The 24,500-nt window shown below is 39.6% G+C and overlaps 2 protein-coding genes across 2 annotated transcripts in view; one reads left to right on the top strand and one right to left on the bottom strand.

Annotated features, from left to right (window-relative positions):
- The first annotated feature begins 396 nt into the window (after positions 1 to 396).
- On the top strand, positions 397 to 4,428 carry kiaa1143 (KIAA1143 ortholog). The gene is made up of 4 exons (XM_056380467.1): positions 397 to 532; positions 879 to 1,032; positions 2,078 to 2,295; positions 3,595 to 4,428. The coding sequence occupies exons 1-3, from the start codon at positions 419 to 421 to the stop codon at positions 2,290 to 2,292; spliced, it is 483 nt and encodes a 160-aa protein (XP_056236442.1). The 5' UTR covers positions 397 to 418; the 3' UTR covers positions 2,293 to 2,295; positions 3,595 to 4,428.
- A 1,491-nt stretch (positions 4,429 to 5,919) lies between these two features.
- The window catches only part of LOC130172047 (dolichyl-diphosphooligosaccharide--protein glycosyltransferase subunit STT3B-like), a 35,372-nt gene continuing 16,791 nt past the window's right edge, over positions 5,920 to 24,500 (bottom strand). Inside the window, exons 3-16 of the mRNA XM_056380457.1 lie at positions 23,747 to 24,034; positions 22,202 to 22,267; positions 20,798 to 20,897; positions 18,187 to 18,285; positions 17,646 to 17,792; positions 17,312 to 17,360; positions 16,306 to 16,460; positions 13,622 to 13,833; positions 13,208 to 13,395; positions 12,324 to 12,495; positions 11,780 to 11,953; positions 10,835 to 10,948; positions 10,480 to 10,689; positions 5,920 to 8,082 (exon numbers count right to left, since the gene is read on the bottom strand). Coding sequence (XP_056236432.1) covers positions 8,002 to 8,082; positions 10,480 to 10,689; positions 10,835 to 10,948; positions 11,780 to 11,953; positions 12,324 to 12,495; positions 13,208 to 13,395; positions 13,622 to 13,833; positions 16,306 to 16,460; positions 17,312 to 17,360; positions 17,646 to 17,792; positions 18,187 to 18,285; positions 20,798 to 20,897; positions 22,202 to 22,267; positions 23,747 to 24,034 — 2,055 coding nt within the window. The 3' untranslated portion in view covers positions 5,920 to 8,001. The remainder of the gene's footprint in view (positions 8,083 to 10,479; positions 10,690 to 10,834; positions 10,949 to 11,779; positions 11,954 to 12,323; positions 12,496 to 13,207; positions 13,396 to 13,621; positions 13,834 to 16,305; positions 16,461 to 17,311; positions 17,361 to 17,645; positions 17,793 to 18,186; positions 18,286 to 20,797; positions 20,898 to 22,201; positions 22,268 to 23,746; positions 24,035 to 24,500) is intronic.

Raw genomic sequence — 24,500 nt, forward strand, 5'->3', positions numbered from 1 at the left:
AGAATGGGAGCGAATGGAGCTAAACGGCTAAAATAATTATTTACACCTGCTTCTAGACAAAAGCCCAACTTTTATCATAGTTCTTGCAAATATAGTATCGTTTATATATCAGAATTTAAATGAAACATACTAATGCCTTTTTGTTTTTCTTACAAGGAAGGCGATCTTCCCCATAAAACGCTAGCATTCTGCTAAAGTATGCTAACTCGATATTAAAACGAAGAAGAAGAAGACGAACGAATACTGATTGGTTGGATTTACGACTGTTCGCGACAAGACACGTTTCTTTTACGGCGCCCCTTACAAAACCGGAAGTTCTGAAAGTGAAAATTCTCCCAATAGCGAACCCTGTGCTAATCTAAATATCTGTTCAGGCCTACGTAATATCTGTACGCTTGTGTTGTTGTACTGCTTTGCAATGAACAGAAGCAAGGCCAGTGGCGTGTCGTGGGTGAAACCAGCGGAGCCCTCCTTTCTTAAGAAGTTTAAAAATGATGTTGGATACAAAGAAGGGCCGACTGTTGATACAAAGGTATGTGCTGTTTAGGCTAACTGTTAGTTGTGTGAGCTAGCAGCCTGGGCCCAGGATAGCGATCACGTCAGGTCATTAGAGTGTATGAAATCTCATCGTTAGCTGTCTGTTTTGCCAGGTTTATATTATACTGTGTTTTAGTGGCTCGTCTGCTGACAAAATAGTTTGAAGACACTACTTCCACATTGGACTCGTTCATTCAAACCATTCCTTTCCTACTTTTCTCATCCAGAGAAACGCACCCTGCGCAGTGAATGACACTGTTTTAAACGGGGTTACTTCATGCATAGGCTGGGTGTCTGGTAAAGAAAACCTGTTTTGTCTCGGTTCCTGATTCCCCTCTCAGCGTCACGTGATGCCAACACTGGATGATGATGACAGCGGGAGTGACCGAGAGGATGAGCTACCTCAAGTTGTGGTCCTAAAAGGTGGAGACCTGACTGAAGAGGAAGTGAAGAAGATCAAGTCTAAAATACGCACTGGAGGTGGTGCAGAGAAAGGTAAGAGTGAATGAGCAAGAACCATTTATTATTGTAAATCCAATTAAATGTTTTAATCACATCACTGCTTATAAACTTGGGTTGCTGGGATTTTTTCTTATTTACTTGAATTTAAAGTCTCCCTCCGCTCAAAAATATGTTATGGTCAATGATACTTCTCTGAAGTGACTGATCTTCATTTTGCAGAATAGATGTTCAGAGTTTGACACCAGGATGTCGTTTTCAAATTGATCTGCTTAAATTGGAAAGTTTCTGGATTTTTCAGTGAGGGATGAGGTTTAATCATGGCTGCCCCATAAAAGTGGCTGACAACTTGGATTTTGTGAGGCAAATCACTACTTTTTCTTTTTGTTTGTTGTTGTTGTTGTTCTTTTTCTTTCTTATTTTTCTTTGCTAAAAGTCTTTGTTCAGCATAAACTGTAGGTGAAAAAATAATGCTAGAGTCAAAATGCTTTCATCATTTTAATCTCTCAAGTCATCTGCATCTTTCTCCGCTGGTCTTCTGCCAGTGTTCTCAAGCTGCTTGGACCTCAGTGGTTGCTTCTGTCAGTTCATTTTTTATTTGGCTGACGGGCTCTAAACTTTTCAAACAGATTCCCCAAAACTAATTGTGATGGCACTAGAGAAGGATGATGGAAACACAGGGCAGTCTGATGCCGTGTCTGTCAGCCGCGCTCTCAGCTCACTTGCTGACTTTCATCAAAGTAGGTTAAATAGAACTGAACCAGATGCTGATATAACCTCCTCTACTGCTGCCAGTGTGACTGAGTGTTCAGCTGACTGCAGAACCACGAGAGAGACGCTCAGCATTGACTCTGAAAATTAAATTAATGGTATTTTTTAGATGTTGTTTTATGGAAAAACTGTATCAGTCACATATTGTAATTCAAAGCAGGGATTTTTATAAATCCTGGAACATGCCTGGAGGGGATCTTAACATGTTGATATATGTTGTCAAGGCAACAGCAAGCATCTTGTCTGGAAATCTTTGCACAACTCTAAAAAGTGTATTTATTTGAATGACACTCGTCCATCTTGTCTGCAGATGATGGACCTCCTCCTGATGATAAGATCATTTTCAAGAAACCAGCCAAGCGCTCCTCCTCAGACAAATTCCGGATCACTGCCAGCTCCAGCAAAAAGAAGAAGAGTGATGGAGGAGAGGAGGAGGAGAAGAAGAAGGAGGTGAAGCCTGGAAAGAAAATAAAGAATAACAGCCTTCTGTCGTTTGGAGGGGATGAGGAGAACGAGGAGGACTAAATGGTAGTGGTCTATAAATAATATTCATTAACTCATGTAACAGATGACTCGAGGGGGCTAAAGTGAAGTTTGATTATTGATAGAAACCAGGAGGAAAACAAACAGACATTGTATTCTGAACAGATACTGTCCGAGTTCATCACAGTGTGCAGCCTGTCCATTCTCAAGTTTCTTTTATTGGACAGTCCAGTATCTCAGTCCACTGACTACAAATAGTCTGTTTGATATTACAACTTGTCCATTAAAGTACATTATCAAAAACAATTCGCAGAGATGCAAATCACCTTAAGTAGGTAACCCATCACAGGGAACAATTTCATTCCCCTTTTCTTTCTAAATCAAAGTTACATTATTGTTGTGTGGGAGCGCCACTTTGTACATTCAGGGACACTCAAACGTCCACAAATTAACTGTCTGTCTGACAAAAAAAAGCTGTAGCTGAATGATTTGAGGAAAAATATTTTTTGTTTCTGACCAATATTGACATTGTGATTGAAATATCAATTATTTTCCTTAATTAATCTGTCGGCCTGTGTTTTCAGTTTACATCATCACAAATGTATGTTGTTTGTACATCAAGAGAATCAGACAATAATGCATTTTGCATTTGTTAGCAGTAATGTTTTTTTTATCTGACTTAATGATATGCGATGTAGATGTAGAAGACACTGAGCACTCCTTTAGTGTAGTGTCTTCTTCAACTACACCATCTTTGGCCGTGGGTAAATGATTCAGAGAACGACGTACAGGAAGCAAACTAACTGTAGTAAGTATATTTGTCTGAAACTGTCTCTTAAATTATAATAAAAGTCAAAGCTTGATTAGCTTGCGTATTGAAAATTGCTCATAAAGACAATATTCAATACTCAACCCTTGGAACAACATGACATTGATGAGCTCTGTATTCTGAAAATCAAATCCCAAAGGATAAACGGAGTACAACTGAATATTGGGAAAGTATAGTATACATACATTTGGTCTACACACACAGACGTGTCAGTGAATGCACCGACAGAAGTGGTCCAGCTTACAGCTTCAATACAACACAAGTCAACATTGGTCAATAAAGAGGTGAAATAATGTTCCCTGTGATGGTTTACCTTCCTCAAACAAACGTCAGGTCCACACATTGAGACATTTTATGAGATGTTGCAGTAAACAACAAAGTTAACTTGAAATTTTATTTGATTCTGAAATGTTTGGACACCCAGAGAAAATCTGTGGTGGTGTAAAATTAAGGTGATTTATAGTTAATTGATTAAAGGGAATATGTAGCATGTCTGTTTTAATTTAACATTGCAGGTTGAAGCTGCTCCTCATACCTGCCCAACCATGGAAATCAGGAAACACCAGGTAGAAAATCGGTTGGACTGATTATTGGTAATGAAACGATTTGTTTGATTCTGTGATTGTGATTTTTTACTCTTTTTTTCTTCGCCCAGGTCATTGAAATTAGTTCAGCTATTTAAAAAAAAAAAAAAAAAAAAAAAAAGAAGCAAAGAAGCTGAGTAAAATATAGTGAAAGTGGAAAATCAACTTTTTTATTTTTTGTATTTGATGAAATAAATGTAAAATTAGAAATCTCTACTGGTAGAATCCAAATAGTGACAAACTTTTGATGAGAATTTCCCTTGTGTTCTTGGTGCCTTTCACTTAAAGAAAGACTGACGCAATCATCACAGTTACAGGTCATTCGGATCCTGGTCTCAGTAGCTCCTGTTGTGTAGCTTCGACAGCGCTACACACTCTTCACCCTCTCGTACACGTTAAGATCATTTAGTTGCTTTGTGTTTGGATACTCCTGTTGACTCCTGCTCATTTGTATTCGTCTATGGTGTCATCAAGAAGTGTAACAGTGTTCACAAGTGGTGTGGAAGTGCTCATTGTAGAATTTAAGATACATTCAGTGATGCATAGAATGTATGAATATGTTCTAGCTTCGACAAAGGAGCTGTAACAGTTTATGTAGGAACAATGCATTGTTGTCAATGCAATGGGGTGATATTTTTTTAATGTGAATGTGTAAATTTGTTTTTATTGTGTTCAGTTTTAGAGAATGTTTATGGCTGTAACATTTGAAATAAACGTCATTTTACTGGCTGGGTGCAACGAGTCTCTGCTCCCAGCCATGAAACATTTTACGCGTCGGCTTTTTGCAGATCAAGAATCGAGAAACGCTGTTAATGACTGAGCTGTAGGGGAGGAGCTGGTGGTGTCACCTTTGTGTTTCCATGGTTTCTAATATTTCTGTTAGCTAAGTTAACTGGCTGTAGCTTTACATTTACTGTACAGACACTAGTGGTCAAGAAAGCACATTTCCCTAAATAACTTACATGACATGCTAACTTGCATCTCCATATCATAACATGTTGTGAGCTGCACAGCAGTTTGTAGACAGTGAATCAGACATCCAGAGGTGACTGAAGCAGTGCAGGTCTCTAGTAACATGAAGATTGTTGTATAGATAGATACTTTATTTATCCCCCTAGGGGGAATTCATGTGTCCATTAGCTCATTGTTCATAAAAATAAAAACAGTTAATAATAAATAAACAATAATAATTAGATTAGTCCACTTCCTGTGGCTGAGGTGTTGTATAGCCTGATGGCAGTGGGAACAAAGGATCTCTCTGTTCTGCAGCGCAGTGAGATGAGATGTTTGCTGCAGGGATGTCACAGGAAAAGTAAAGTATTTCTTGAATTTCATATTTTAATAGACATTAAATACGAATTGAAAAAGAATTTATAAACAAATTTATCAATGAATGATTACTTCAGATTTAAAAACCCACACTCTATGGATGTGATATGTCTCGTTAGCTCTCCAGCCAATCAGAAAGCTTGTTACATCCCATGGCCAGTTGGGATTGTTTAGCCTGGTTTTACCAGTGTCCGAGAGGCTAACAGGAGAAGCTAAATGAAGCAACTCGATCAGTTAATAGGTACAGCAGCTGGAAAGAGGAAATGGAAATTGAAGAGGGAGTCCAGGTACGTAATCCTTTTTCTAAAAATGCCTTTTCAAATAGTTTTTAAAATTCTATTATTTATTCATGAATTAATAAATGATTTTACAAATGGTTTAAGTGTTTTATGCTGTTTTTGTAAATCCATTTTTAAATCTCCAGTATTTACTGATGGATTAATAGCTCATTTATAAATTCTTTTTCAATTCCTATTTTTAATGCCTATTAAAATATGAAATTAAGGAAATGCTTTACTACTTTTCCTGTGACATTCCTGCTCCATAATTGTAGTGGTATAATTGGCACTGAAAACCAACTGTGGGAAAGGTCTATTATGAATGAAATGAATACACAGCGTTACTTCAACCCCTTTATTCAAAAAGGCATGTTTCATTCTCATACCTGCATTAAGACCATTACAATTGATGGAAAAAAACCTAAAAAAAAAAAAAAAAAAATCTAAACAAAATAAAAATCCTTGCACTTTGTGATCGGATGCTACCCTCAAGTTAGTCATCACATCCTCCAAAGTCCATGTAATAAATAAACTGACTGACTGTGTGGAGCTTTATTTCTCCTCAAGGCTGACGCCACCCTCACCACCTGGATTGTCTTACCATGGTCTTCTTCTCACTAAAGCTCACAACAGAATCACAGTCAGCTCATGCAGGATGGATATGTTTATTAGAACATCTTCAAGAAACAGAATAAGGTGGATTCAGCTATAGAGAAGGTTGGTTTACAGAAGGAACTGCTGACAATGTTATGTCACTGGATGCATGATAGAAACTACAAATTAAAACAGTAGAAATTCAGCCAATTACAAAAAAACAAACACTAATGTGTGATGGTTGTTTTAACCCTCTGAAAGTCACGAACCTGCATCCTGTTCATTCACTAATCACCATTAACTGATAAAACGTAGACCTTGGTTCTCGGTCCGGCTTCCCTGAAGCATCTTAAACAAAGATAAATCAATGTTGTAGCCACTGAGCTGCAGCGAAACATCGATGATCAGAGCTCTCTGTATTGTTTGGAGTCCAGTGTGGTTCAATGATGTTGATGATGATGTTACAGTTACAGAATCATTTACGCATCTTAAAAGATAATTCTGGTTTATTACAATTTGGGTGTTATTTTCATAGTTTTGGTTATTTCTACTGGTAAGAGGTCGTCGTGGTCGAGCACTCAGGTGATCAGAAAAGTTTGGCCAGATCACCTAAACCACTTTTTAAAAAAAGGGAAACACAAGTTCAGTTTACTCAAGCACAATGACGACGACTCCGCCTGTGAAAACCGTTGTATAATGTCTTCTATGGAGAAAAATAACCCTGACATTGAGGGTCGTTTTGGTTTGTGCTTGAGAGACTTTACATTTTTAAATGGAGGCCATAGAGTTTGAAAGAAGTGAGTATTTAGGAGGGGAGGAGGATCTAATGAGAGATGCTCTACAGTCGTAGGAGTTTTTAAGAGATTGGCCCATACTACAAAATAAAAGTCAGGATATATTTCAGCCTCTGCTGCACTGATTTATTTACTGGAAGACCCCTTTCCTTTACTTGGTGCCAAAACTGAAAGTGAGTGTACCTGAAATGTTAGGAATGATCCCTTATTTTAGAGGAGATCTGTGTGTGTGTGTGTGTGTGTGTGTGTGTGTGTGTGTGTGTGTGTACACACAATGGGTCAAAGCTGAGCCAGGAAGTGTCTGTAAACTGTGTCAAAGTTTTACTAAGTTTGTTTACAGCCAGTCTAACTAACTGCGCACACTTCCTGCCGCCATGTTCCCAGGCCTCAGCAATGGAGAGCACAGTGTTTTTACACACAGAAAAACTATGAAAATGAAATACCAGTTTTAACAAACAGGAATTATCCTTTACTGCAGTCTGGTTCTAAAATAATACATCCTGTCAGTGCAGCGGTATGAGGTTGGAAGCACGGTGGCTTCTCTTTGTTGGCACATTATGTGTACATGCATTTCTCTGTTGGTAATGGATTCTGAGGAGAGTGTAAAAGAAAATTAAATACATTAAAGGAGACTACTCATCAGCTATGTGCTCACTGTGATCTGATCAATTGACAGCACGGATTCAAATCACTGAATCACAGCTGGTTTAAACTAGAGAAGCCGGGTGTGGGCAGGTACATTTTTTTGTTTCTCTTTCTCCATCAAACATATTTATCAAGTGTGAGAATTCAAGACAAAAAAACATTTAAATCATCCTACAATCGCCCTTTGTCTCAGTTTGAGCAGGTCTCAGGTCAGCTCTGGTTTTGTAACATGGTAAAACAGTGTGTTTTTGTGTGTGTCGGTCTGAATGATGCATAGAGCAGTCCCAATCTAAGTCCCTGGATTAAAGACATGTAATCTCTCTTGCTCTCTCTGCCACCTGTCACTCACAGCATCTTCAAGTACAAAAAGAAAAAGCAAATCAAAAAAGGTCACAGTTCCTCAGGTTAAAACCAGTGGGGAGGATCTCAGACTGGCCGACACCTCCTGTTTTCCGCCTGCTTCACCCTGCTCATCAGGTCATAGGTCAGCTGGGGTTAAAGGCATTCTCCTAGATGGTCACATTTCCCGCCTCCAGGTACGGACGCTCGGGATGGCAGATGTCGGGGGGAGCCTCTTTTTGTTCCTTATTCATCTTGATAGATGTATTTTACTGTTGCGGCGTGTTTTTGTTGAAAGTTCTGTGTTTAAAGATTTTTCCTCTCTCTCGTCCACAGCGTGCCTGTTGGTGGTGGGGTTTCTATAAAGACCTTGTGGTCAGTTTCTTGCCCTTCTTGAGGGACAGCTTGTTCTTGATGTATCCCCGCTTCCTCTTGGCCGTCTGCAGAGGGAGAAACCACCAAAAGCACACGCCAGTAAAAATCAAGCTCTATAGTAACCACTTATATTTCAGTGTGTTAATAAAATGTTCTCAATTACATCTTAAGTAAGACTGTAAGACTTAAGATAATGTCACAAACATATCTGCACCCAGATTTAAACCGAACCATATAAAGCCCTACAGCAGAAGTTATTAGAAATGAGTCTTTTATACTCCCTTACCTGTGTAAGTTTAGCCACCAACAAAGTATTAACAATTAAATATTTTCACCATGTATTTACTTAAATCAAATAATATTTTTTTTTTTAACCTACATTCAAACAAGAAAAAATATAAGTCTGAAAAAAATCAGTGTAACTGCTAATGGTCTGGGTGGAAATGAATGATGAAAATAGAATTGGAGCTTTTAACCACTGACAAGAAAGTCTCACAACTAAACTGCGCTGTACTGCAGGCGCTTTCATTTTGCTCTGTGGTGAGTTTAAGGTCGCTGTGTGATATAAGACGCTAACAGCGCACGGACAGACAAGACAGAGAAACAGAGAGTTCTTCAGACTATTGGGGCAAAGTGAGAAATATCCATAAATCTGCTATTGTCATTTATTCCCATTCGGCTGCTCCTCTCGGGCCGTGTGCACGCAGGCAGGTGTGTGAATGAGTTACTATGGTTACCGCGACGCTGTGTGTCTCTGTCGCTCTGAAACTTGATTCGGTAACAGGTTTTCTAGGTTAGTATGCTTTTACAAAAATTATGAATGTTATTGTACCTCATGACTGAAGTGTAGTGCTATAATTTTACATTTTTGTAAAACATAATTAAAGAAGAGGAATCCTCAGAGTCTCCTTCATGAAGAAATAGGCTATATTTAAAAAATGGGCGACCAAATCATGGCTGCAACCAGTGAACAAGTTAGCATTATATCAGTCTCACACACTTTGTAAAAGTTCCACATGGCCGACATGTTTTGTTTTTGGTGGCCTGTCACACACCAGCGCAGTGAACAAAGTGGGAGGCGGGACTACACTACACAGCCACAGACACCAGAGTATTAACCAGAGGTGATCGATTTTAAGGTGATCGGTGACTAGGAGCATTATTTGCCGATCTACCAATCAAGTATTTTTAATGAACTTGGCCGATCATGATCGGTGGCTGATTAAGCGAGGCATCCCTTGTTTTAAATGCAAAAAAGGAATGAAGAAAAAAGGTGAAATACAACAAACATTTATGTGCATTTACTTTCCTGCAACTGTCATAATTAAATTAGCTTTTTGAAGAGTTGTGAGCTGTGTTTCATGTCCCATTAAAACCAAACCACAACCCAAAAACAGAGTTAAAAGGTGTTGTGTATTTTCAGTGTTGCCCAGCAGAGGGCAACAGCTTTCAGTTTCAGTACCAAGCTGATGACAGACGGCCTTTGACATTCTAACAGTTTCCTGTGGTGCTGGCTGGATGGACACTCCTGAATGTACATGTAGTTACACTTGTGGTTGGTGGTGGTTTTCAGGGATGGATTGTTGCAGGAAGCTGAACAATCCATATAAAATATATAAAATGACATCATGTCATATTATATCTGAATACTGTATTCAGATTTGTTTACATCACTACTAGAGTCACACTGCCCAGTTAGCCTAGCAGCACATTAAGGATAACTGTTTAGTGTGTCCTCATATGTAAAATGAGGTTACAGCTACAAAGAAGCACCACATCTCTTTTTGAACACCACTGATTATTTCATTCACCAGCAGCTGGTCAGTGATGTCATGGGATGGTTTCAGACTGCAAATTCTCACTTTACATTTTGTTTGGATAAACTTCTGTGTGTGGATGCCGTAAAACAAACCCACATATATACATGTATGAGTTTTTTTTCTTTTTTTTGAGTAGACTGCTGCCAGTGTTGCCAGTTAATGCTTTCCACTTGCCCTTGGACAGTTGTAGATAGCTGACGTGCTTCAGCTCTTACTACAATCAGGGGTGTGTGTACGCAGACACATTCCACTTGTGCACTAGAAAGGAGGCCTGAGGACTTCCTTTGTTTGTTGTATTTGGTTGAACAAAATGAAAATGTCAAACAAAGAAAACAGTGTCTGCGGTACAACCATGTAACAAGAGCAGCACCAGGGATGAGAAATAAACAGTACATACACATGATGCACAAAATGAGTGACCAGCACAAGTCTAGCACATTGTAGTGCGGACAGGCTTCTGTCAGCATCGTGTCTTTGTGACGTAAATGTCATCTTCTGCCCAAGTCCACAAGACACAAGGGTGAGGACATTTCCGTCACAGAGACCAGTGGAGACCCTCAGAGACATGCAGATGTGGAGTCGAAGAAAACAAGACTTGGCCTTTTGACCAGAGTCCAGTGGGTGACAATGAAACCAACTTACCTTTTTGGAGGTGTACTTCTGCTTAATGGTGTCAGTGCTTCGCAGCTTGTGCTCCAAACGGTCTCTGTTTTCCAGGTTCTTGACTTTATAAATCCTGACCAGCCAGTGCTCTGAGGTGAAGGCTTCCTCCAGATGTTTCAGCTTGATGTCCTTGTTACCGATCTCAGCGTTACGTGTCCGGTCAAACCCAGGTGGTGTCCTGAAGTCCAACTTGACAGACATGAAAAGAGATAAAAGTTATTATTGCTGTTTGACACTATTTTGTTAAGCCAAGTGTGATTACAGTGTCATTTAAATCAACCATTTTTCTGTGTGAGAGGAATGTTCTGCACAAGAATTATCAATACTGACAAACCTGCATCTCTCCAAAGCGGTAATAAGACATTTTGTACATAAGGCAGTTGAGGAGGGTGGGGGAGCCGGCTTTGTCCACTCTGAACTCTCCCTGGGGGGTGAAGTAGTCACTTTCCTGGATAAAGAGGTGAGACGAGGAGAAATAAGTGAAATGACACAAACGTTGAGCCGTGATTTTATTTTGGAGCCAAACATCTTACAGCACATTTTATTTGAAATCCCAGAGAGGATATTAAAAAATGATATGAAAACTGTCCAGTGGTTTGGACCTTCTGGGCCAAGTTTCACAAAACACTAAAGTATATTTGACACTGATCTGCCTTTGCAATTTTCCACACTGTTTTTAGGATTAGGGATTTTCAGACAAGACGATCAGATGAATTCGTTTGGTATTTTGATTCCTGCTCATCAAAATCGTTCACAAGGCGCCACTTACTTCCTGAACCCCAGCAATACAGGAGTGGATAGATTTACTAAGTGACATTTATGTCATGGAAAATATTACCTGAAGAAAACTGAATTTATTAAAGTATGGACCATGGGGATCAAATATATAATAAGAGCCTTAAGGGCAGATTTTGTAGAAGTATTAAATAATTGACCCTGTATTGTTATTTTACTCTGACCTCATTCTTAATTTTATTATATTTTCTTCCAGATCCCCCTCAGACATACTGTCAATTGTTCTTGTGTGCACACTTTACCCCTCACAAACTGTACAAAGTTCTTCAATTTTGAAAAACTGTGGATGGCTAGGAAAGTAAAGTGTGTTTTCCTGCTGTATCATTTGTAATAAACTGCTGCAGCAAAATATAGAATAAAAAAAAAATTATATGAATTCCACATTGCAGACAGCTTCCAGTTCATATTTGAAAAGTGCTTGAACCTTCACCTTCTTTTTGTTACTCAGTGAAGTGACTGAAACAGTGTGTGACTTCTTTCTCACCCTGATGTCCCTGGGGTGCTCCCCCTCCGCGATGCGCACCATCCACAGGAACTTGTTGATGTCATCGCCTGAGTAGCCAATCACGCCACCGAAGATGATGAGGACATAGTCGACATCCAGTGACCTCATGATTTCATAGGCTGCAGTCTCATTAGATGACATGGCTTTACCCACCTGTACATAGAGACAAGGTAGTTGACAGTTAATTCCAAGTCAGTAAAACTGCCAAAATAATATTATGTGATTGTAGTGAAGGAGCCCGTTTTCTTTCATTTTCCTCTTCCTTTCTTCATCTACCTCACTTCCTTTCCTTATCACTGACTGGCTTTTGTTTTCACTCTTACCACCCCTCATTTAACTGACTGAGTTCAACTGTTCATTACAAGGTTATTTAAAGATTTCACTCCCATTCATTCATTCTTTCTTTTTACACCAAGTAATTTCTGGTGTCACATATTTAATTGTCCAGATTGTATGATGGCACTCTATGGTTGCTGTGATAGGACAAGGGCCCTTCCCTCCCATCAAAAGCAGCAGCTCTCACCAGTGCTATGTGACTGTTGTTCCATGTGTTGTTGTCGACCAGCGTGGTTCTGTTTGCCATGCCTGCTATCTGGTAGCCGTAGTCCCACCAGGACATCACTCTGGCGTGCTCATCTGTGTTCTGCCTCAGCCAATAGTAAGCCTCTCTGAAGTCATCCAGGATGTTACGGGAGCTGTTAGAAAAAGTTCAGAGTATTAATATTAGATACAGACTAGGGCATTACACAGTAGGCATTAGCTGACAGTAGTGATATGATTAATAATAATAAAAGTTTATTTATAAAACACTTGTCATAATCAGAGATTACAAAGTGCTTCACAAGAATAAAATAACAAAAAAAACAACACATGCAAACAAATTACTCAAGATAACAAAATAAAAACACAAAAACAGAAACAAGTAAACAATGTAAAAATATGTGAAATATAACAGAAAAGCCCCTCAGTGAAACCTGCACCACTGTGTATTAAGCTGTCAGTTCACTCAAATTATAAAAAACCTTCTCACACTTCCATCCAATGGTATCTATCCACGTTCATAGTGTGTTTAACATACCAAGGTCTTATGATATCTATCTCACATTTCTGCCTCCGCCCCACAGGAAGAGCCTCTTCTCTAAGTAACATGTATTTCCTGTTAGAAAGTCTCAGGGCTCAGTCACAAGTACGAATGTCCCATCATGTTTTTATCCTGATCTTGTAATATTGAATATTTCCTTATAGCAAGGTGGATTCTGATTTTTTTTACTGTATAATTTCCCCTAACACAGCTGTAAAGTACATACATACATACATACATACATACATACATACATACATACATAGGAATAAGCCTACGTTAAAATAAGTACAGTGTGAGAAATGCACACTGTGTATTATTCTCACCCGTCGTGGTTGTAAGATGCCAGTACTACACTGGGGCTGGAGTAGGCGTTGCTGGTGACCCAGGTGCAGTGGACAGCAAACATCATGAGCAGCATCAACATCAGCATGGTGACTATAGACTTGATGTTGGGGCCCAGGCCCTCCTCAGCTTTCTCTGGCTCAGATACGTGTTTACGCACCTTACCGGCCTGCAGGGGGGGAGGGGCAGCACACAGAGGGTTAAATGAGCTGTTAATGACTGTTGATTGTCCCCACTGAGAGAATCAACATGGCCTTTGACCTGTGATAGGTTAGTAATGCATTATTTCAAGTGTATTGATTTGGAGGAAAAGCAGCAAAAGGATGACAAAACACTGAACAACAGTAGCATCTGGTGTCCCTCAGGAAGGAGAGGCGAGTAATGAGTCTGATAACCTTGTCATAGAGGTTGCTGGCGTTTTTCCTGTCGTCCTCGTCGCTGCTGTCCTCTGCAGGCGGACTCTGCCTCTTCATGTCGTCGCCCAGGTACTGTTCAAAGACACTGGAGAAAGCCACAGCTGACAGCATGCACACCACCGGAGTAAGAGTCAGCATCAAACGCACCATCACGCCGGCAAAATACACAGCGCTTATGGCGTACAAGGCCACTGGTGGGAGGAGAGCACAGAAAGAGAGGAGGTGAGGAAGTTATCTTAATTCAACAGTCGAGTCACATCACAGGTACAATGGCAGTGAATGGAAACACATGAACACATTTTTTCTTATTAAAAAGGTTCCAAACTGAGTGAAATGCGCAGAAGTATCTGAGCAGCATCATGATCAGAGCTGCTCCACTTCTCTACATGATGAGGAAAGGAGCTTCAGTGCTTCCTATCTTATCTCCTTTAGCCTAGGAAACACTGAGCCTTCCTTTATGAAAGGGAAGGAGAAAATGCTGCCCCACAATTCCTTGCTGCAACAACATTTAAAGTGATGCACGGTTGTAGTTTCACCAAAGCAGAGACACGTAAATGTAGAAACAACAGAGAAACGTCATCATCATAACAAAATACTACATTAATGTTGTTTCACTAAATCCCCTCCCATCGTGTGAATTTTCTCTACTTAAGAAATGTATAAAATGTCAAAAGCTCCTATGCCAGTAAACTATAAACTTGTCTGAATATAATTTATTCTGGTCTCTTGCTCAGTTCCTAATTTCTATTTAATTATTATTTCAATGGCTCAACTTTCTCTATTTGTATATTTCTTTCATTTATCTTTTTTAAACATTTCAATCCTGTTTGTTTTGTGTTAGTGGTTAGGAAAGGGGGATTTATCGTCCAAGTGTTATAAATAAAGTTAGTTTAAATAAAAATTCCTAGTGTAAGTGCAGTCAGATTTTTCCTAAGTCTTTATGAATTCTCCTTCACAGCTTTCCTTGACCTCAGGACGTTTTCCATCGAGGTGGAGGAGAGGTGAGGAGATTATTTCGACTTTTCGACTGCAGCCTAGGACTCACTGGCAGGTGGGAACACAGTCAAAAGACAAAACAACATCTGTGCATGAGTATCTGTATTAATGGAGTGTTTTCAGCTGAACTGAGATCAGCAGTCAAAGCAACAGGTAGACAGCTAGGAGATAAACATAAAAATCTCAGCTCAAAATGGCCTGTTTTTGTGAAAGTTTTCAGAGAGGTGCAAATATATGATGCTATATGATACATTTTGAATAAAGGTGGAAAAAGTCATAAGATATAAATATAATGCCACTGACAGAAATATAAGTTACTCCAGGAATAATTGAATATATTTTAGCAACTTTAGAAATGAATTCACCATCTTCTAATGGCTCCTTCCAGCATAATAATGCACCATGTCACAAAGCAAGAGTCGTCTCTAGTTGGTTTCATGAACATGACAATGAGACTCACACGAACAGACTCATTTTCAACTGTTACTGATATCACAGGAAGTCATTAAACCAAGAGGTTTGTAGTTGCACATGAATAATTAATTTAAAACATCACATAAAAAACATATATAGCACCAGTGATTCTAGCATGAAAATATTTGTTTTGACAATATTAAGAGAAAAGAATAGATCATTCTACGAGATCCTCATAAGAAAGGATGTATCAAATACATACGAGAAACTGTCTCAGTGGACAAGTACGACTATGGGACACTTGAAATCAGCCTGGCAGGATGATTTGGGTGGGGAGATTACGGAGGAGCAGTGGCAGACAGCCCTAGAGCAAATTCAGAGATGTGGAGTATGTGCAAGACATGGCCTCCTTCAATCTAAGATAATACATCCTTTACACTGGTCTAAGCAAAAGCTCAATAAGATATTTCTAGAAATAGATCCTGCATTTTGGAGCCGCCTGAGGAAATCAAAAATACTGGAGAAATATTTTTCAGACCTTTTCAACAATTTTGCATGGGTGTACTGATTTAGATCAGTGGTTCTAGGAACTGATCTTACTAAAACTGCACCCACACATTTGAATCTAATGAGATTCAATTAAACATTTGGAACTAGAGAAAATTTTATTCTAAATTATCTGACAAGAGTTCAGATGGTATCTTAAGGCCAATCAAATAAACAAAGGAAAGGAATGTATTCAAGGCATCTATCACCCTTCTGAATTGTGTTTTCCTCTCCTTTTTTTCCCCTAATCTTAGGGAGGGATATGTATATTATAATTCAGCTCTAGCAAACTAATCTGTGTCTATATCTGTGGTCAGTAATAGGCAGATCACGGTCCAGGTCTGTAATTAAGAAAATTTTACATTTTGATGGAGCGTTTCTACTTAAAACTGGAACAGCTTTTCTAGCCTTTACAGCACTCGTCACATGATGCTGCTCAGCCAATCACTGCGGCTCAAGATAGTGGATGAGATCCAAGTAACGTTTTATATTAAGATGTGAAATTGAGTTAACAAAAAAGAAGAAATTATGAACTTTTGTCAAAAGGTCTCTGTTTTGCCTTCATATGATATTAATCAATCCATCTTTGACTTGAGGGACATTTATAAAAACAACACTAGTGAAAACCTTCATCCTTGTTCTGTTAGACACGGTATTGATAGTGATGATGCTCGAAAAAAGTCCTTATTCCATGACAAAGCTCTTACCAAACACGCGTTCATCATTGATGTTCTTCACACAGAACCAGAGGCCTGCTGGGAAGGTGCACACGAGGATGTGAAGGTCAAAGAAGAAGGACACCCAGGTGGTGGGCTGGTGTTCAGACACTGATGCTATAATGGGAATGTGGATCTTAGCATAGCTGTGGATAACATGGAGGACAGAGAGAAGTACGGTTAGGTAAAGTAAGAGGAAAAAAAGACATCTTTATAACAACAAATGGTACCAAACAACAATTTTTTCAAGATAAGTTTATTTTGTTCACTTTAATGAATTTGTACTTGAATCATTTATTGACAGCTTTATGATCTTATTGATCAGACAGCTGAGTTGTTAAAAAAAATAAAGTTAGCTGATGTCAGTTATCTTGGGTCAGACGATGACCTCATTCCTTTTACTGCACTGCAGCAAAACCCAAGTTCCTTTTTTAAAAAATGCCCAGGCGTGTGTGTACACACATACACACACACACACACACACACAGAGAGTTTTAAGAGTTTTACAGCTGATGCTGCAGTCAGGCAGTTCACTGTAAGCCCAGATCTGGGGGGGGGGGCATTATCTGCTTAGGAGGGAGGAGCATTATCTGTTTAGGATTTTATGATGGGGCTGAGTGAAGGGCTGACTGACTCACTGCTTGACCATAAAAACATTTTGGCAGCTGAAGAGAGGAAAAATCTACAGTATTGTTTATATATCTAATTTGTCTGTCAGATCTGCCTAGAAGAGGAGAGTGGTGCTTGAAAAATAAATGATTCCCCTCTGCAGATTCAGACTATATCTGAATTAATTAGACTTCCTGTTAAATCTAAGTGTGGATTAAATCTTCCATGAAACTTACTCCCACCCCACCACTTACGATCTCCTTCAGTTTAACAGATTTATAAGTTTTTGTGCTACTGTATGTAATTTAAATGAAATTATTTATCAGCGCTGTGAGCAGGTGCTTTAAATCCAGTGCAAAAGTACAGCACATTAATTATGATGACTTACCCAGTATCCCAGAGAGAGTAGAAGCGCCCACTCCATGGAGCAATGTACCCTGAGGGTGAAACACACACACCATGTGGACTCAGGAAGAACTTACTTACAAGTACATTAAAAAACTATTTGCCTTTGATTTGTAGGGAAAGTCCTGTAACTGATTGAATGTGGAATGAAGTGACTAGTTCTACCGACACCTGTGTGCACAGTAACTATGTGGTATCAAGTGCAATCCTGCCATAAAAGAAATAAAAATGTGGCCAGTTCATTATCAGGTTTAAATAATTATTTTTCCTGACAGCTGTTCGGTCGACCAACTGTCTAAAGGACAATGTGAACCAACCTGTGTACGTCAGGTAGATGACGGAGAGGAAAACCACTCCAGCGGCCAGAGAGACTCCCAAGAAGAACAGAGTCTGAAACTCCTGCCTGGTCAGTCGGTCCTTCAGGTACTGCAGGAAGGCATAGACCTGAAGCAGCACAAACACACCTGCAGAGATACAGCCAGAGGGGTTCAGGTCTCCTTGTGAGATTAGAATCACGTTTTTAAAACTACTACTACTCATGTCAAAGCGGTGTGGCCTTGTGTTTCTCTGCATAAGCCAGCCTCAGTGGTAATACTGACACATGCTAAGCTGCTGTTGGTGCTGACATTGTAAGAACTATCTCAGGTGAATGGTCCAAGAACTCAGCATCATGGTTTGAGGGCTCATACACAGACTGTATTTAAGGGTTTAATCTCATAACAGATGTCCATGTGGTTAAATGTTAAATTAATCCTTCCATCTGTACTGTGAGAGTAGTACAGATTAAATTTTGTTTTAAGTATTAACAATAATGGTTTTCCACTTTCCCACCAAAAACCCAGGTGACTGGTGACTGACCTGCTGCAGCCATGTGTTCACTGGTCCTGATCGGCTGAAAGCCCACAAAGGGGATCTGCATGGACAGCACCAGGCCGATGATGTAGAAGGTACTATAGGCTGCAGAGAGACATCAACCAGTTAAAACCAGTTACACACAAATTACTACTTACAGTGATACAGTACATGTGAGTACATTTAAACCTACTATCAAGCATACCCGCAAATGTGTATCCTACTGTAAAAACTTCTTGAAATTATGGGACTGGTGATATTATCTCAGTTTTTCTTATTTCTTCAACCAAAAAGAGCCAACAATAAATCCAATTAATTAATTTGGTCCAACAGCTCTTACAGAGCCGCTTAGCTCTGGTCGCTATGCTGTGGTGCTATTTGCCAGAAATAGAGGGAGAAACAGTTTGTGGGAAGGGAGGGTGGAGTCCCCTCGTGGCCCTGCTCAAGCAACATTTCTGGAACAAGACCTGGATGGGTGGGAGAGAGTCCTGGTGATTTCTCCCAGGCCAAGCAACTACGACGAGCTTTGGAGAGGCTGTCCCAGTGACATGGGGCTTTCCTGGTTGTGGCGTAATTGAGAAATGCGTTTTGTGTTTATTGAGATTTTCAGAATGAAGTGGCCATTTTTTGTCGTTTTCAGTGAGAAAAGGGCTATAAAAAATACCTAAGTGAGATGACATGAGAAGTGTAGCGTCAGTTACTAAGTAAGAGATGTAGAAGTTGATAAACAACGTTGGATTGAGTATTTAGGATTTCCCAACCTGAGATGACGCATGTGCAAAGGGGATATGACTGGCGACCAAATGAAACGGACTGTTATGACTAAAATCACAGATTTCTCCATGTTTGAAAATTGCTGGAAACATTTGGGATGATCTAAGTACACATCTCAAAAAAATACACTGCTCAAAAAAATGAAGGGAGCACTTAATCATCAAAGTATAACACCAAGTCACTTAAACTTCAGGGACATCAATCTGTCCATTTAGGAAACACAAGTGATATTGAATCTGTTTTACCTATTTTGGTGCAAATGAAAGTGACAACATGTGCAATGGAGAGGCAAAAGCAAGACAACCCCCAAAAAGGGAATGGTTTTACATGTGGTGGCCACAGACAGTTGCAGTGACAAAGAGTCAAATTCTAACCAGTTCATCCTTGAGTCCAAGTGAATGTTAATGTTAATGTGCCAAATCTGAAGAAAATTTCACTTATCAATTATTCATTCTACTTGTAACCAGAGTCCATCTGAAAATGCAGAGAGAGGCTACCACAAGAGGGCTGCAGGAGACTGCAAATGACAATGCAGAGTCAACTTGAGTGCAGCAAGAGACACCCCCCCACCCTGAATCCCAAGAAACCAATGGAAAAAAACGAAGAAAACAATTATTTTTATGTTATTTACCTAATTCATGTGCACTTGTGTCATTTCTAAACACTACAATCTTCAGTCTCTTTTGGACCAGTGCGTACTGTGTTACCATCAGGCAGATGATGCAGAGCTCAGCGGTGCAAACTGAATCGGTTTAAGAACTTTGTGTCTGTATCAGTCAGAATTTTAAACAGTAGCCTTAAGTAGGCGGAGGTTACAGACACAGCCTCTGTAACTGCAGGATAAAACCAAGTGGATTATTTATTAATTTACTTATCTTTATGTTGATTTTTATTATTTTATGTCCATTCTGTAATGTTTTCCACAGTGATTTATTATTACACTGACAGACTGGACTCCAAATCACAGTACAAGGTGTGCATCAGAACATGGCGAGTGGTCAGTTACTGTGTAGCTGGAGGATGAAGGAGGATGGAAGACGCTCCTTTATTCATTTTACCAATGATCCTATTGGAGGATGCAGAACAAACATCACCCTGCCTCATCTCAACCTTCTCTTCCTTCACTGTACTTGTCCTGAGTTCCTCAGTATGGGTTCTGTTTGATTCCACATTTCATAGCTTTCTTACCGAGTGGACATCTCCCAGTTGTGTAACTTTCTATATCTTGATATGTCATCATTTCCACAGGGTTATGAACAGGTATGGTATGTATGGGCTATTGATTTGTATCTGAAACAATGGTATAGTGTTGTGGCAGCAGAAGCGAAGCTGCGAGCCTGGGGTCAGGACTTGATGCATGATCAGCGAGGCGAGTTCCGAATGTGCAACGAGGCTCTTTGATGGGAAGAGGCTTTAATCTTGTTTTTCTCTTCTCTTTTGTTTCCTGCCTGCGTTTCTACTCTTCATCTCTCTACTTTTATCATGTCTCCCTTCTGCCCTTCTCTGGGGGATTTGTGTAAACCTCATATCTGTCTCATTGCAGACACAACAGCAGCTGCTAATGATTGTTATTAATCAGCAGTAACAGTGTTTATACAGTGAAGATATGACAAAGAATAACAAGCAACTTGAGACAACCAGTGTGGTATCCCCAAATCAGTGTGCATGCCTTTCAAATCACAGTTTTATGTGTGTGTAGCTGCTGACTGTTCAGTTAGCCCCTTCATGTTGTCTGTTTATCCTGGATGTTACACACTGGAGGGAAAGGAAATCTGTGCTTATGCCATTGGATTAATGTGAACATAAATAAAGTATGCATTTTTATGTGTGTGCTGCATCTCACCTATGTAGACTCTCCTACTAAAGCGCTGCATGAGCAGCAGGACGAACACATGGAGAGGAATAAGGTTGATGATGAAGACATAACCTCCCCAAGCTGAAACCTGTGAAACAAACAACAGATTTAGTAAGAGCATTTTTTATATAATTCAAAACTTTTACAATAACAGATGGTGCTCCGCTGCTCACACATGTATGCACGCAAAAGTTTACTGCTTCTTGTCACAAAGGGATTTTGATCCCTGCTGAATCTGTCCAATGCTTTCAACTGCAGTAGATAATCAGTAGTGTAACCAGCCCACGAGTTCCTGTGGGCTGGGAACAGAAGGGCGGCTGTGTTTTCTCTTTTTCATGACACGTTCACAAACACACATTCATAATGAGACGGGCAACAATAAGAGGCAGGGTGCAAAGCTGCACGGCCCACCTGAGAGCTAGGAAATCATTATGATGTGAACTATTCAGATTATGTTATTGCTCCCTAAACCCTCAAAAGGTACGTGCATGTTCAGAACAGCAGACACACACACATGCACCTCTTTTCAAGATTCATGTGTCTCATAGTGTCTGCGAGTGAAGAAGAAGCACAATTTACAGCGCGAGGTGTTGAAATCATTCATCAAGTGGTACAGCTAATGGATGGACCATACTTATGAAGTGTCTCACTCACTCCTAGGAATGATGACAGTTAACTGAGGACTAAAAACACAACTAACTCAGAGCAAGTCTTTAAACTAATTTATGAAGCGTCCTACATTGACATTCAGCGAGGAGCAGGACAGCTACTGTTTTACATCAATCAGAGCCACAGAGTAGGAATTATGACGGCATGTTGTAGTTTTGTGATAGGTACTGTTTCAAATATTTAACAATAAAAAAATGCGTAGGTAACTGAGTTATTTATCACAGTTTATGCTGGCAATAGAAAGATTCAACAAGACTATGAGCTTCCACTGTCCAGACCGCACCTCTTGTTAATTTATGTATCCTTACTGTTGGAGAACGTTTTTTCTGTAATGTCACCTGCTGCTAACAATATAAATATATATAAAATAAATAAACCAACAATTTGAATGAATCCAGCCTGTTTTTGCATCACTTGATGATGGAGGAATGAATTAATGTGTGTATTATCTGAGGTGCTATAAGAGTGATCAAAGTTTGATTCATTACTGCTGAAACTGTTGGTTCTGACAGAATCATCATTGTTGCACAGCTGCATTTTCCCTCTCACAGAAAAGGGAAACATTGCTTGAGGACACTGTTTCCTGAGGAGGCATCATGTGTTCTCCTCTGCGTCCCACACAAGGTCAGTGCCAAAAATTATTCACACAGATTTGGTGTTATCATTTGGGTTTGTTTTAAAGTCAAATTAGAAAATGAATGCAAAACATTTGTGTGTTCTCACCATGTAGAAATAGGACAGGCAGCATCCGATAGCCCAGAAGACTGATCCCGTTTTCACTGACTTCACCTGCAGTTTACATAGGACAGCATTAACATTCGCAGACACACACAGTCAAATATACATCCAGTTTTGAGAGTGGTCTGGGACTATAAAAGTCGCTGCTTTCACTGGACACTATTATTAAAGTTGTTCTGTATATCTGCCCTGGCATGTCCCTGGTCTGCAGTCCTGTGTATGTACATGTGTTATTCATGATGATCCATTAAGAATTTGTTTAAAATGCCAAGGAACAGAAAAAATGCTTAATTTCCATCTTTAAATCAGCTCATACTATGACATTTATCTTCATACCACCAACTAACAGTTCCTTCAGCACTTCATTCCTGGGAGAGTGGATTCTTTATTTAAATCTTAGTGGTATGCAATAAACTTTTGCACTAGAAAACACCTTTGATTAACACTGACCTTATAAAATCACATGTATGAATGTGAAGATGTGAAGAGAGAACATTTCCTGTATCTAGTTTGACATTATGTTTTAACTGCAAACAGGAAAAAAAATCAATTATCCTCCATTCTAAAGTTGCTTAATTGATTTTTTTGGTTACTTGGTGTGGTTACTATTTATGAGGCCACCTGATTAATTTAAGTCAAACAATCACTCTCTCTTTAGCTCAGGGGCCAGTTTCACAAAGACAGACTTTGACTGTGGCTTTGATATAACAAATACTCACTTCAGATAGACTAAGTCTAAATGTATCTGTTTAGTGAAGAGAAAAAAACAAAAAAACAAAAAAAACAAAAACAAACTGTTTTTGGGGAAAAAAAATTGGCTGCAGTCTCTAAAACCTCCTTCCCTTCTCTTTGCTCTCTCAATAACAGTGTTAGCAAACCACAAATGATGAGCCATGTTTTCCTGTTTTTTTGTCTTAAAATGAGTCAGTCTTTATTTTTGTGAAACAGTCTGACTTGTATTAGATTAATCTATGATTCAAACTGAGAGTGGACCAACACTACAGACCAGTCTGAAATATCTTTGTCTGTAATATCTTTGAAACCGGCCCCTGGTTTTATTTACACCAAAATATCTGGTTCTTTCACTACTAAATGCTCCACCATGTTCACCAGAAATGGGATTTGCTGCTGCTGTAAATGGGATTTACCAGAGAAGAATTTGTGGGCCAGAAAAACCTAAATAACTAAGGGGGAAACTGAGGGACACTGGTAATATAGTTCAAGACCTCTGAATCTCTACACTACCTCCCAAATTTATTGATAACCATTTCCCCATTTGTAAAAAATAACTGTTCCAATCACAGCTTTGTGGGAAGAACAGAGAAAGGAGACCTTTGATTTTCTTATGCAAGAGCCAGAAAAATAGTGACAGAAGAATTTCTGCAAAAATGGCCACTAGTGTGAATGCGATCAGTTTTGTTTTGCTGTCTGACTATTGAACTTTTTCCTCAACACCTAACAAAGAGCAGACAGTGAAGGCTGGAAGGAGAACTGTTATAAATAGCTACAAAACTGAGAGTAGAAGCATACCCAGAGGTAGTAGGTGAACTGCAGGGCAAAGATGGCGATGCCTTCGTTGTCAAAGGAGCCAGCCACAGAGCGGGAGATGTAGCCGGGAACGATGGCTATGAAGCAAGCTGCCAGCAGCCCTGCCCCCTGGTTCCACAGCTCCCTTGTCAGCAGAAAGGTGGAGATGGAGGTCAGGCCACTGAACACCGGGGCCAGGAACACACACACGTCACGGATGTGGACGGTGATGTGCAGCAGGTTGAGTACATAGTGGATGAGGCCCGCTGTGACCATCAGGCCAGGATACACCTACAGGAGGAGGGGAACAGAGGGGGAAGAGGAGGGCAACATCATTCAGGCTCTCTTCACAGTAGTTTAATGTTCCATAGGTTTTAAAACTCATGGGTTATTAATTAAGTCTGAGAACTAAAAAAATCTTCTATATGTTTATCTATATTTAATGTGATGAGAAGCGCATCAATACTGAAAAGCTAGTGAGAGCCCTGAACAAGTGAAAATGCTGCTTCATGCATCTTTTCACTGCTGTGACTGCAAAACGCCATCATTAGCAGTTTGAATGAGCAATTCAACACTAGGAGGAAAAAAAAAAAAAAAAAAATCACATTACAAGCTTGTTTGGTAACTCACGAAGGTATTAAACAGACAATGTGCTTCCACTAGCCTGCATCATTACCTCAACAACCAAAGTTCTGTTGACAGCTAATCTAACGTTGCTGTATTTCCAACACAACAATCAATGTGGAGTTGAGAGTGA

The sequence above is a fragment of the Seriola aureovittata genome, chromosome 7 (genome assembly GCF_021018895.1).
Source record: "Seriola aureovittata isolate HTS-2021-v1 ecotype China chromosome 7, ASM2101889v1, whole genome shotgun sequence".
Lineage (NCBI taxonomy): Eukaryota > Metazoa > Chordata > Actinopteri > Carangiformes > Carangidae > Seriola > Seriola aureovittata.